At 36.5% G+C, this 14,708-nt stretch overlaps 1 protein-coding gene across 2 annotated transcripts in view; it reads left to right on the top strand.

The window, feature by feature from the left end:
- Window positions 1–14,708, top strand: part of LOC150109200 (rho guanine nucleotide exchange factor 3-like) — a 235,143-nt gene that overhangs the window by 109,436 nt on the left and 110,999 nt on the right. For both annotated transcript variants that reach the window (XM_090406217.1, XM_090406208.1), the window contains one exon: window positions 7,988–8,147. In XM_090406217.1, coding sequence (XP_090262343.1) covers window positions 7,988–8,147 — 160 coding nt within the window. The remainder of the gene's footprint in view (window positions 1–7,987; window positions 8,148–14,708) is intronic.

Genomic DNA, 14,708 nt, shown 5'->3' with positions numbered 1-14,708 from the left:
ATTTTTTAATGACAGTGCAAAAGTAGATCTATACAATTTAAACTATTTTTTCTTTACTTTCTAAGTATTCTGTATGGGTTGTTATGCTATCATGAAAAATTCTTTATTATGAAGAATTGCATTCTGGTTTTTCAAATTAATTTGGTGTCCCATGCAAAATGTGTGACAGTTCAAGAATTTGTACATATGATTCTTCAGTGTGCCACAACACACACGCACACGCACGCGCGCACGCACACACACACACACACACACACAGAGAGAGAGAGAGAGAGAGAGAGAGAGAGAGAGAACCACTAATATAAGCTAAATGGACTACAAATAACCATCTATTTCAAGCATAAGGATATTTATAAATACACTTGAGTCTCACCTGATGGTATCCACAAGAACATGATTATTATTATTATTTCATGCCGGCTGGGGCATCGCCCGGTTAAACAAGGCCCCCATTGTTTTCGCTAGGGAACCAGGGCGAACAGCGAAAAGTCAGCTACTGGAACAAATCTGAAAATAAACCCCAGCTCAACATCACCAGAGTTAAAGATCGGTACTATCAACGTAAGAAGCCTGAATGGCAAAGAAATGGAGCTAGCTGAGGAATTAGATAAGTACCAGATCGACATAATAGGGGTGACTGAAACAAAAAAGACCAAAACTGGTGAGATCTTTCTGAGCAATAAATACAAAATGTTATATTCAGGCAATGACAATCAAGGAAAAGAAGGAGTAGCCATAGTATTCAACACAAAATTCAAGGCTAATCTTCTTGAATGGCAGTCAGTCTCAAGTAGAGTAATGTGGGCAAATATGAGAATGGGGAACTGGACAATGAGACTTATTTGTGCCTGTGGTAACACAGAAGGTTCTACTAAGGTAGAAGTGGAGGAATTTTTTAAGGCTTTAGAAAAAGTCACTGACACAATGAAAAATGAAAAGTTGGTCCTTGTTGGGGATCTAAATAGCAGAGTAGGAAATGATTCTGAGACATACAAAAATATTTTGGGAAAATTTGGAGAAAAGAGCAAAGCTAATAATAATGGCAAATATCTGTTGGATTTCTGCTCAGGACATGGACTGGTTATTACTAACACCATGTTCCAACATAAAAATGTGCACAAATTCACATGGAGAGAAGAGGCTAGGAATAAGAAAAGTCTCATTGACTATGTTATTGTTGATAGTGATGTTTTCTCCCTGGTGCAGGACACCAGAGTGTACAGAGGATTTGAAATTGGAAGTGATCACTATTTAGTCCTAAGAAGGATAAAATTGAATTTCATATTGAAAAGAATAACATGTAAGAAAGTTTTAAAGCGAATAAAAGTTGAGCAGCTCTCAGATGTGAACTGTACACCAAAATACACAAAGATTATTGAACAAAAAATGAAAGAGTTTGAGAACAGGAATCAAACCTTGGAGATTCAGTGGCAAACTCTGAAGAAAACATTGATTGATTCTGCCAGAGAGGCATGTGGTGAGGTTGTCTGTAAGGATAAAAAAATCAGAACTCCCTGGTGGACACAGGATGTTAAAGAGGCAGTGAAGGAAAAGAAGAAAGCATACCAAAAGTTCCTGTCAAATAAGTCAGCTTGTGCTCTTAGAGAATATAGAGACAAATGCAAGAATGCTAAACACTGTGTAAAACTAGCTAAACAAAAGTCATGTGAGGACTTTGGCAAGAATATAGAAAATAAATATCAAGAAGGTGGCAAAATATTCTGGAGGTTGTTGAAGAAGCTTAAGAATGGAGGAAAGAGTGCTATAAAAGGAATTAGAGATGATAAAGGTGACATGAAAACGGGAGAAAAAGATATCCTTGAAGTATGGAGTAATTACTTTGAAAAACATCTAAATGAAACAAGCAGTGATGACAGCACAGTGGTAAAAAACACTGACCAGGCATGCAGGCAGGAATACATATCCATACTTGAAGTAGAAAAAGCCATCAAAGGCTTGAAATGTGGAAAGGCAGCAGGAGTAGGTGATATTCGACCAGAAATGCTGAAGTATGGTGGTATAAGAGTCTTTCAGTGGCTGCACTGCATAGTTCAGAAAGCCTGGACAGAGGGACGAATTCCCGATGATTGGAGTAGAGCTCTCGTAGTACCCATATATAAAAAGGGAAATAAAACTGCATGTGAGAATTACAGAGGTATTTCCCTACTGAGTACCTGGCAAGATCTATGCAAGTATACTTGAGAAACGGTTGAGAAGAATTGTGGAAGAAAAGCTTGGTGAAGAACAAGCTGGATTCAGGCCAAATAGAGGCTGTCAGGATCAGATCTTCACTTTATGACAAATAGTTGAGAAAGCATGGGAATATAACAAAGATCTGTATTTAAGTTTTGTCGATCTGGAAAAGGCATATGACAAGGTGCCAAGAGAGAAGCTATTCAATACGTTGCAGTTATATGGTGTCAATGAGGCATTATATCAAGCAATACTTAGTCTTTATTTGAGTTGTAAGTCAGCAGTTAGAATTGAAGGAAGTACAGGAAGATGGTTTAATGTTAAATCTGGTGTGAGACAAGGATGTACATTATCCCCTCTGTTATTCATTATCTATATGGATCACATTATGAAGGAAAGTGTTATTACACATGATATCAAAATTGGAGATGTTAATGTCAGCTCTTTGCTTTATTTGGATGATGTTATACTTCTGAATAAATCCGCTACAAGTCTGCAAGATTCTCTGACTAAATTGAATAGCTGTTGTAATAGATATGGTATGAAGGTCAGCAATAAAAAGACAAAGACAATGAAAATAGGCAGAATCATTGAAAATGTCAACTGTGTTGTGAATGGAGAACCTGTGGAACAAGTGAAACATTTTAGCTACTTAGGCACGATTTTTACTGAAGATGGTAAATTAAATATAGAAATAGAGAACAGAATCAGCAAAGCTGGTATGGTAGGAAGTCAATTGAATAAATTCATATGGAATAAGAGAGAAATTAGTCAGAACACTAAATTATCTGTATACAAGACGGCGTTCAAACCAGTTTTAACTTATGGATCTGAGAACTGAGTCAGAAGTAAAACACTTGACCAAAGACTAGAGACCACAGATATGAGAGTCCTGAGAAAGATTATCGGCATGAACAGTTGGCATCAATGGCAATATCATATTAAAAACGAGGATATTAGGAAAGAACTTGACATTGTCTGCATCTAGGAATGCGTTAGCAGAGCTAATCTCAGGTGGTATGGTCACTTAAACAGAATGGGCGAGGAAAGATTAGCAAAACAAGTGTTCTCTGCTAGGTTGGCAGCAAAACGACCCAGAGGAAGACCAAGATATAGGTGGATTGATATGATACAAAGTGCTTTAGACGATAGAAATATAAGATCTGATAATGTTGGAGTGTTGACAAGTAACAGACTGAATTGGAGGAAAATTGTAGATAGGAAATTAATAATGATGTAATTTTTTTCATGTAGTACTATCATATCCTGTACACCCCTTGAGGGTACATGGCAGGAATTTGATGATGATGATGACCTCCAGGGAGTCCAAAGACTCATCGAGGGAGGGCACCTTCTCTGCAACTCTGTTTCCACCACTCAATCCATAAACTGACTGCAACTATACCAATGCCATCTACCACCAGCTACCACCACTAGATTTTCCCACAGACAATCATAAATATCCATTTATGGTTATAAATGGATATTTATAACCATAAATGGATTTATGGTTTTAAATATCCACTGCGGGATTCGAAACCGCAGCCTTTTGGATGGAGAGCAGATATGCTAACCATTCGGCCAGCCAATATTAGTAAATCGGCTAGTAAATATTATGTTTAAAAAATGTTTAAATGTTTAAACAAATTATGTTCTCATTAATAGTAAATGGGCCAGTTTTGTGCAGACACTGGACATCAGAAGGTGCAAAGATAGGATCTGACCACTATTGTGTTAAGAGCACATTGCAATTGAAGTTTCTAAAATTTGCACCAAGGCCTACTACTGAATCTTTTAACACTGAAGCATTGAGCAGTGCTGATACTGCTAGAATTTACCAAGATAAGTTGCTCAGGTGTTATGAAATGGCTAACCTACAAGATTGTGGTGTACAGAGTGTGTGAGATGACTTTAAGAAGGCTGTACATGAAACTACTAGTCTGTTTTGGAAGTAGAAGCAAAAGCATTGTTATTTGAGTAATGAGGCAATGGCATTAATTGCTGAAAGAAGAGATTGTGGGAAGAGGCTGGAGCAGTATTCAAATAAAGAATAGACTAAGGTATATGGAAATTAATAAACAAGAAAGCACAGCTGAAAATAACTTGTGGTTTAACAACATGGCAGAGAATGCAGCTAGAAAGAATCACAAAGAACTTTATGATGTTATTAATAAGATAATAAGATATACAAACAGACTAGTTCCACTTCCCAATTTGATATCAATATCTCGTTACACTATTTGGATCAGATTGGCCATAAGTAAATTAAAATTTCTTAAATCCAGGATATGATGAGGTTACTACAGAAATGCTAAAAGAAGGTAGAAAGAGTATAGTTGATTTGGCTAACTGAAAGAGACTTCACTGAAAGTATAATAGTGCCCATTTTTAGACAGGGAGATTGTACAGTGTGGAAGAATTATAGAAGAATTAGCTTATTGCCTATTCCAGATAAGATCCTCTGCATTGTTATACTCAGCAAGATAAAGGACTTATTGACAAGCAACTTAGAAATGAGCAGGGGGGGGGGGTGATTCAGAAAGGGAAAAGGCTGCATAGACCAAATACTTTCTGAGACAGATTTTTTAGAATTCCAGAAACCTGATCATGTTTTTTGTTGACTTTAAAAAGGCTTTTCATTTAGTTGACAGGCAAAATTTATAGACGGTTGTAAGAGCTGATGAAATACCTGACAAATGTATTAGCATAATGACTGCTTTATGTGATAACAGAGAGGCTTGTGTAAGTATATAGTGAATGGTTTAAAAATACAACTGGAGTGAGGTGGGGCTGTGTCCTCTCACCTTTTCTATTTAGTCATGTAATTGATTTTGTGATGAACAAGACTCAACCAGTATAAATTATAAATCAAAGATGGCAAGAAATTATATTCTTGGTTTAATCCATTATCCAAGTGTAAGCAAACCAAGTTCATGAATGAAGTAACTAAATGACAAGCAACTCATATATAGAGTGGAAAAACTTTCAACATCTATCTCTAATCCAGATTATTTTAATAATAAGGTATGACACCTTTTCGCTACGTATATATGGAAATATGACTTCTACATTACTTCAACCTTGGCATCACATCTGGGTCTGGCTCCCACTGATGAGACCTCAATAAAGGTCTAAACCGGTCTGGGGTAGCGGCCCTTCCTATAATGAATAAGGTTATGTGCTTTGCAATATGAGATACTAAGACAATTGATGTGAAGTCATTAGCCTATATATATATATATATATATATATATATATATATATATATATATATATATATATATATATATATATATATATATACACACGAGTTGCACTGTCATGGAGTTACTTCATGTGCAAACTTTGTTTGCTTACACTTGGATAATGAATTAAACCAAGAATATAATTTCTTGGCATCGTTAATTTATAATATAACCAAGTGGAAAAACTTTCAACATCTATCTCTAATCACAACTCAGCAAGAGAAGACTTATAGATTAAACTGATCTAAGAATATTAGAATATGTGATCTGGATTATGCTGATGATTTGGCCTTATTCACAAATAATATGAAAGAAATCAGTTCCTTTATTGCTGCAATTGTGATGATGTTGGGAGTCAGCTGGGTTTGATTATCAATATCGAAAGAACAAAGGTAATGAAAACACGTGGTAAAGATGAGTCCTCAAATCTTTCTTAAAGGATGTGCTATAGAGCAAGTCTTCATTTCAGTTATCGTGTTAGCTGTGTAACTGATAATGGTGAAGTGAGGAATGAAGTGGATGGAAGATTAGGATTGCTTCAAGAGAGTTTTAAAAAAAAAATTATTGGAAGACAGCAAATATCATTAAAAATGAAACTTTAAATTTGCAATAGTCTGGTGCTCTCAGTTTTGCTTTATGGAGCTGAGACATGTTCAAAGTTTAAAGATACCAAGAAATTTTATAAACTTGGTTTTAATCCTATTTTCCCAAGTAAGCAAACAAGCAAGTAAATTAAGTTTGCGCCTGAAGTATTTTAAGGTCTGAGGCAACTCGTGGTAAAGGTGCAAATAATGCAAAGCACATCTCCCTTGATTCTATGCATTAAGAGAAGGGCCAATACCCAGAGGGGTTTCGACCTTTATTGAGGTCTCTTCAGTGGGAGCCAGACCCTAAAGTGGATATCAAGTTTGAAGTAATGCAGAACTTATATTTACCTATACGAGTTGCCACAAGGTACTTTGACCTTATTAAATAAAAATCTCAGGATGAGAGAAAGATGTAAAAAGTTTTTTACATTGGGTAGATTTCTTGATATCTTTAACATATAGTATACCCAAGGTAAAAAACTTTCTACATCTTTCTCTCATCCTGAGATTTTTATTTAATAAGGTCAAAGCACCTGGTGGCAACTCGTATAGGTAAATATAAGTTCTGCATTACTTCACCCTTGGTATCCACCTTAGGGTCTGGCTCCCACTGAAGAGACCTCAATAAAGGTCGAAACCCCTCTGGGTATTGACCCTTTCCTTAATGCATAGCATCATACATGTCTGCAAGGAGATGTGCTTTGCATTATGGGAGATACTGAGGCAAGTGATCAGAACTTAGTCCACCTTTACCACGAGTTGCCTCAGACCTTAAAATACTTCAGGCGCAAACTTTGTTTACTTCAAGAATATAATTTCTTTGCATCTTTAATTTATAGTATACCCAATTGGAAAAACTTTCAACTTCTATCTCTAATCCAGAGTATTTAATAATAAGGTGTGACATTTTGACTACTTGTATATGGAAATATGACTTCTGCATTACTTCAACCTTGATATCATCTCTAGGTCTTGCTCCCACTGTTGCAGTTCTCTGTTCATGTTGAAAGTCTGCTGAAGTGGTCTTGTGACTGCTTCAGTGGTTGCTTTTTCCTGGGTTATGAGCAGCTGTGCTCAGTGGTTTGGTGCGCCTTGCATTGGGCAGAGACACCACTGAGGGTTCTTCTCCATAGCAGGGTGGGCCTGTCGCTGGGTGGAACCACTGCTGAGTTAAATGATCCTTTGGGTTACTCATTGTTTGGGGGTAATTTGAGGGATTGCCCCAGTTTTTGCAGACCTCTTCACCTTTACAAAGGTTAAAAGCAGTCTGGGTAGTGACCCTTCCCATAATGCTTAGCATTGTACACACACCTGTAAGGATGTGCATTGCATTGTGGGATACTAAGGCAATAGATGTGAAGTCATTAGCCTTTATATGCAAGTAGCCTAGTTGTTGAAGTGACTTCACACACAAGCTTGTTTGCTTACACTTAGATAAAGGATGAAACCAAGAATATAATTACTTGGCATCTTTAATTTATAGAGTGGAGACATGGACATTGTGTTAAGAGTGATAATCAGGTGTTTGGTGCTTTTGATCAATGGTCCTAAAGGAATATTTTAGGAATAAGATGCTTTTACTTCATGAATAGTGAGATAATCAGAGGAATGGGCAGCCACCATGTTAAGTAAGGAAAGTCTATGCTAGTTTGATCATGTTGTCAGAACATAATCAACAAATAATACCAAACAAGACCTATAGAGAATTGGTATTCAGAGGCATGAAGCAGCAGTGTATGCTCATAACAGACATGTCTGGAGAAGGAAGATATTCAATTTGATCAGACCTCTGTGGCTATTAGCTGTTTCAGGAATTTGTATCCTATCTGCCAGTTGAAAACTAGAAGTTCAGTTTCAGATGTTTCTCTGAATTCTAATTTACCATAAATATTAAACATAATCTGTATTTTTATAATGAAAATACTAAATTTATTTTATAATTATTTTCTGTTTATTTTTAAGGCTATATATGAACTTTTACAAGGGGAAAAGGATCTGATTGAAGATCTACATCTTGTACAACAAACATATCACAATTCTCTTCTAAATTTGGGTATTCTACAGCCTGAAGATTTATGCCAGATTTTTGGTCCTTTGCATACCCTTTTTCCTCTTCACGAAGGTAGGGAATGAAATTTCAGTGAAATAAAAACAATATAAAGAAATGATTTTAAACTTTTATCTGTGTGGAACTGCTCTGACAGTGAATGTACGATTGTGATGATTACAAACATTGACACCATTTGTTCAGAACTTAAGTAATTAAAAAAATGTATGCATAACTTAAACTGTAGTATATTTTAGAAGTTGCTTATCTTTAGTGCAATGCCTAAAAAAAAAAAATTACATGAATATGGAATGAAAGTTTTAAATTTTTCTTGCTGAAATTAATTCAGCTGCTTTTAGATTTGGAAGAAACTGACACTAGTCTTATTTTATTTCATGAGATGAACATGTTTAGTTTGATACATTACATAACCTACTAGACATAATATATATATATATATATATTTCATTACATAATCTATGGATAATCGTAGTGATATGTATGGATAAATGCAATGTTCTAATGTTATTTAATAAAATATATTTAATAAATTTTTATTAAATGCTATTTAATAAAAATTTCATTGTGCCATAGAAAAGATATTGATAAACTTGATTGTGATTGATTGTGACTAACAAACATGAAGCCTCTATATACTTGCATCAAGTAAAAGTATAAAAAAGGTATTGTAAAGCTGTGATCGACAGTTTTTATTCCAGTAGTTAACATGCATATATGTAATTATACAAAGCAATAGTAAATCAAAAAATTACAATAACAAGTTTTGCAAACAGAAGAGTGAGGTAAAAGCATGGGTTTTGATATTAATTATTAGAAATTTTGTTATAAATTTCAAGTGAATTTATCCTGAATTTGCTGTATTTGAGTGAGGCATGTTTGCTTTTTTGGGAAATATTTGAGTCTGAATTATTTTTTGATATATTGTTTCTGTGCCTGTATGTGTGTGAAATGCCATTTTTTTTCAATTATGGTCTCCATCATATTATCTTCATTAACTGATAGGTTATTTGTCATCCAGGCTTCCACCATGTAAAGATATTACACAGTGTCATAACTGTGCAAAATGGTAGGTAAGAGATGGAGAAAGGCATGTTTGTATATGAAATGTAGACAATGGGAAATGCAGGGTGATTCAAATAACATGATCAAGGAGAAGAAGAGAGAGTATGAGGTGGCTGTGGACTCGAGATAATTAGGCTGCAGATATGGAGGTTCTAAAGGATGGTGTATTTTGATGGTGAATCTCAAGTGATAAGTTACTTGGGTTGAGAGGAAGTGGAATGTATAAAAAATTATTTGATTTGTATGAAGGAAGAGATTAGGAGACTTGAAAGGCTAACTGATGTGAGATGAACAAGTGAAGGAATGAGAGAGAAAGAATTGGTGAAAGAGAGGGAATGATAGAAAGCTGAAATAGTGTAGGAGCAAGAGAGGAGAGGAAGGCTGCTAAGTATGCACATGCAGTGATTCACAGTATGCAAGAATGTTAGAGGAGTGTTTGCCTGGAGGAACAATCGAGAATATAACTAGCAATAAAGCAAGATGAAAATGTGGATGAGATTGATACTGAGGATCAGTATGAATGATTTAAGATCTATCATGAATTAGGTGGCAAGAGATCGGGGGGGTTAATGTTGGGAATTGTGCAGTAGAAAAGTGAGAGGAAGGATTAGCATATTGCCCAGATATTGATAATGCAGAACTGAGAAGCAGACCATGAATAATGAATGACTGGATGATAGAGGCTGTATTGGAACATGAAAGACCATAGGCATCCTGAGAAATTGTTCTCTTGGCAAATGAGTATTTTTTGGTAGGTAAACTAAAGTTGTTGTGGCAAATTGTAGCAGGGATAACCTTTTGTGGGATAGTTGCTTGGGAAATGAGAGATTGTATAGTATGTCACAGAGTCATAGTATGGCATGAATAATGATAGGTATAGAAATACTGATAATGCATTGATGTTTCTTTATACAAATTCTAGTGTTGGACTCTGAATGAAGAGAAATTAAAATTATTAATACTCCCTTCAGAATCCAACATAATCCACCATATCAAAGGCTACATATGTAGATATTATTTAATGTAAATCTCTTGTTATAAACTATTATTCATATAATTACCTTTGAGTTTTTTTTATTTAATTATTTAATCTAGGATATGTATTAATAATGGAAAGGACTGTATAAAAATAATGTTCAGATTATTTTATTTATTCCTATATTAATAGTAGAAGAATTTGTGTTCATCATATTTAATTGTATATTATTTGAATTGAAAAATATCCTTTTGTTTTATTTCTGTATGTAAAAGTAAAATGTTATGTACTGCTCTAATTGTTGTCATGGAGACGGAGTTAAAAGTAGAAAGCGCGAGCATGGTAGCGCGTGAGTTATGGACGTGAGATGGAATTGATATAAGCTAGACGGTGAGAACAAGTTTTGGGAGGGAAAGAGGAGTGATGGTATATAAACGGAAAGCCAGAGTAAACAGAGGCAGTCAGAAGAAGGGTCGTCACAGTCAGCACTAGAACTGGGGAACTAGGGACTGAGTGCAGTTGGAGCACTCAGCACAGTAACGGCACTCAGAACAGTACAATAGAGATGAGGAAATTATTTATTAGCAGCACGGAGTTAAGTAAGAGGCTGTAGTAATAGGAATTAAGTGCTGTAATTAGATTACGAAGGATCGAGATGTAAATTGACAACTCAGAATATTGATATGGAATTCTGAAGTTAATGTTGAATTCCAGAGCTTTCAAGGAAGATTAGTGGAAAGCTGATTCTATTGCAAAGTAGTATATGAGGAATAAGTGAATTTTCTAGTGCAAGTGTGTCTGCATTTGTGATGTGCTGAGATTAAAGATTAAGTTAATTTAAAGAAGATTACTTTTGAAATGTGTAGCTCCAGTGTGATACTTAAAAGTTTTAAGTGTGCCTCGGTGAATAATATGTGCAAGGATTTATTCCGGTAAGAACAGTTCTACTTTATAGCATTTTAGAGTGAAGTTATAAGAATTAACTCCTCCTGTTAAATTCTAACATTAACTGTGGTGTTTATGCTGAAATTAGCCGAAGCTAGAAGATTAATACTCTTCCCCTCCCCCCCCCCCCCCTTAAAGTGATAACTACCTCTTGACTGAGCTATGTTCTGACAAAGGGATAATTAGAGAATACAATTGTTAAAATATTTGCTGTGAATTTCAGTGATATTGAACTTTAGAACTATCTTTATTTATTAGGGAGAAATTAGATTTTAAAGACTCAATGTTTGATACCAAGAGTTGAGTGAATGTTATGAGTTGTTGAACAGAGTTAATTTTGCATTATCTTGTATCCAAAGTATGCTTATGTATATATTATATAACCCTGCATTATATGTTTTATTTTATTGATTTCAATTTGTTGTTAGCCTGATTCCTTTCCACTGCACCGTTCATAAAATTATCGGACCTAGCGGAAACCTTAAATGTTGATATCAAATTCGGCCTATATAAAAAAATTAGACTGCTAAAGTTAATTAATATTTGATTCCACTATTTTGCATGGACTAATCTGAATATAGGGTGGTGCAGTATAATAGAAATTTCCTATATTTGGATTAGTAATCAACATACAATTAATTAACCTTAATAAGAACAACATTAAAACATGGTGGATCAAAAGACAGGATGTACTATTACTATGGAAGGACGAACCAACACTAGGCATATAAGAATAAAGGAGATGAATGGATGGCATTAATAGCCTTAGCTTTCCCAAAGATTATTAGAATCAGTGAAACATGAAGGCAGAAGATTATGTGCTGACAGCAATAGAAGTCAAAGGATAGAGCACATTCAGCATGGGAAGGGTAAATGGGGATGAGTGGAGTGTTATTTATGATAAGTAATGAGTTGTATCATTTCAGAGTAGAGAATCTGGAAAGAAATGGTAACCTGGTTGGCTGGGTATATTCACTCTCCAACCAATAGGCTTTGGGTTCAAATTCCACTGTGGGCAGGGATATGTGTGTGTGTGTTTTAGGTGGCAGATGAATTTCATCACCTGGTGTGAAACCACTGTCTCGCTTATTGGAGGCCCATAGTGGCATGGAAAAATTACATTTGTCTCTAGAGCAAGGTTTTTTAGACTTTAAAAAATAAATCTTCTTCTGCAGCTTTTCCCACTTAAGTAGGGTCGCTGTTTGTAGTGAGTCTCCTCCACAACCTCCTATCATGGGCTGTAGCCACATCCAAGTTCTTCATCCTCAAGTCCTCCTCCACACCATCTCCCTCCATCTCTTCTTTGGCTGCCTGCGCTTCCTCCTCCCCTACACATCCATCTACATGACCTTTCTTCCTACATACTCTTCCTCCCTCCTCATCAAATGACCAAAACATCTCAATCTTGCCTCTTGTATCTTTGCTTCTAAGTTTGTAAGTTTCACCGTTCCCCTTAGTTATTTCTCAGACGATCCTTTCTGGTCACACCGCACATCCACCTAAGCATTCTCATCTCCTCTACCTCCACCCTGCTGATATTATTTTTCCTCAGGGCCACAGTTTCCATAGCATACTTCATAGCTGATCTCACTATTGTCCTGTAGATTTTGCCTTTTATATTGATCAGCACCCTCTTATCGCAAAGCACTCCAGCCATCTCTCTTTCTCCAGTTCCTGCATCCCACTTCTTAGCCTCACCATCCTCTTTCATTGTTGAACCTAAGTATCTAAAGTCACTGACCTTCCTGATGACATTTCCTTCCAGCTCCAGATCTGTCTCCTGGCTGCCATCCACTTTGCAACACACATACTCTGTCTTACTTCTGCTCAGTCTCATACCTCTCTCTTCCAGTACTTTCCTCCAACTTTCCAGTTTAGCTGCCACATCTTCTCTTGATTCTGCACACAGCACAATGTCATCTGCATACAACATAGTCCAAGGCGTGTCTTCTCTCACCTCCTCCTCTGTCACCACCTCCATCACAATATTAAAGAGGAACGGACTTAATGCTGACCCTTGATGCAAGCCAACTGTCACTGGAAAACTTTCTGTCTCTCCCAGGCAGGTCCGAACTCTTGTCTTCACATTTCTGTACATCTCCTGCACCATCCTGACATATTTCTCCAGTACCTTCTTCTCCCTCAGACACCTCAAGACTTCTTGCTTTGGCACTCTATCATTCGCTTTCTCCAGATCAATAAATACCAGATGTAGCTCCTGTTGCTTCTCTCGAAACTTTTCCATCATCTGCTGTAACCCAAAGATAGCATCTGTCATCGATCGACCAGGCATGAAACCAAATTGTTAAAGTTGGGACATCAACTTTATTCCTCTGTAATTCTTACAGTCTTGTGCACATCCCCTTTACTCTTGTAGATGGGGACAAGAGTACTTTCCCTCCGTTCCTCGGGTATATTTTCCTGTTGACAAACTTTTATTAACAGGTCCCATAGCAGGTCAATTCTCTCTTCCCCCAGTGTCTTCCATGTCTTCACTGGGATCCTGTCAGGGGCCCACCAATTTTCCATTTTTTATCCTCTTTATGGCTTCCTTCACTTCCACTCTACTAATGTTCTGCACCATTTCCTCATAAGGCTCCCTCATCTTCTCTTTGAGTCCTTGCATTTTCTTCATTCAAAAGCCCTTCAAAGTATATTCTTCATCTGTTTCTTATATCCACATCCCTCCTTAATACCCTTCCTCCAGAGTCTTTGATCTGCCTCACATGTATGCATCTATGATGTCCTTTGATGCCTTATTTCTACATTTTGCCAATTGATAAATCTTTCTCTATCCTTCCTTTGTTTCTAATTGATCATAACAGTCTTGATATGCCATGGCCTTCGCCTATGCAACAACTCTCTTGGCTTCTTGCTTTTCTCTCTGTACTCCCCTCTGTCCTCTTCCACTCTTGACTCGTCCCACTTCTTCTTAGCCATCACTGCTTCTTATACATTATTATTCCACCACCAACCCTCCTTCTGCTATCTCTAATCTTTCTGGATGTTTCACCAAGCACCTCAATTTCACAGCTTAGAATTGCTTTTGAATTATGTCTCCACCAATCTTGTACACTTTCTAGTCCATCCAAAATCCTCTCTCTCCCCTCTGTCCTCTTCCACTCTTGACTCGTCCTTCTTCTTAGCCATCACTGCTTCTTATACATTATTATTCCACCACCAACCCTCCTTCTGCTCTCTCTAATCTTTCTGGATGTTTCACCAAGCACCTCAATTTCACAGCTTAGAATTGCTTTTGAATTATGTCTCCACCAATCTTGTACACTTTCTAGTCCATCCAAAATCCTCTCTAACACCTTCTCCCTAAAACTGTTCCTCACATTCTTTTCTTTTAAGTGAAAACACTTAATTGTCTTCCTCCCATGGCTTCCAAAGGTTCTTATCTTTGACTTTATTTTAAAGTCTGTGCACAGCAGCCGGTGTTACTGTGCCACTTGATCTGTTGGGATTACCTTACAATTTGTTACTGCCTTAAAATGTTTTCTTCTAGTCAAAATGTAGTCAATCTGTGAACTGTTGCTACCTCTTCTAAATGTTATCAAATGCTCTTCCCTCTTACAGAAAAAGGAGTTCACAATTGCCAGATCAGACGCTACTGTGAAGTCCATAAT

This window comes from Typopeltis vanoorti, chromosome 2, assembly GCF_054136105.1.
Source record: "Typopeltis vanoorti isolate ZY-2024b chromosome 2, IOZ_Tvanoo_1.0, whole genome shotgun sequence".
Classification (NCBI taxonomy): Eukaryota; Metazoa; Arthropoda; class Arachnida; order Uropygi; family Thelyphonidae; genus Typopeltis; species Typopeltis vanoorti.
Note: the sequence above shows the minus strand (reverse complement) of the source record. Positions and strands in the feature narration are given on the sequence as shown.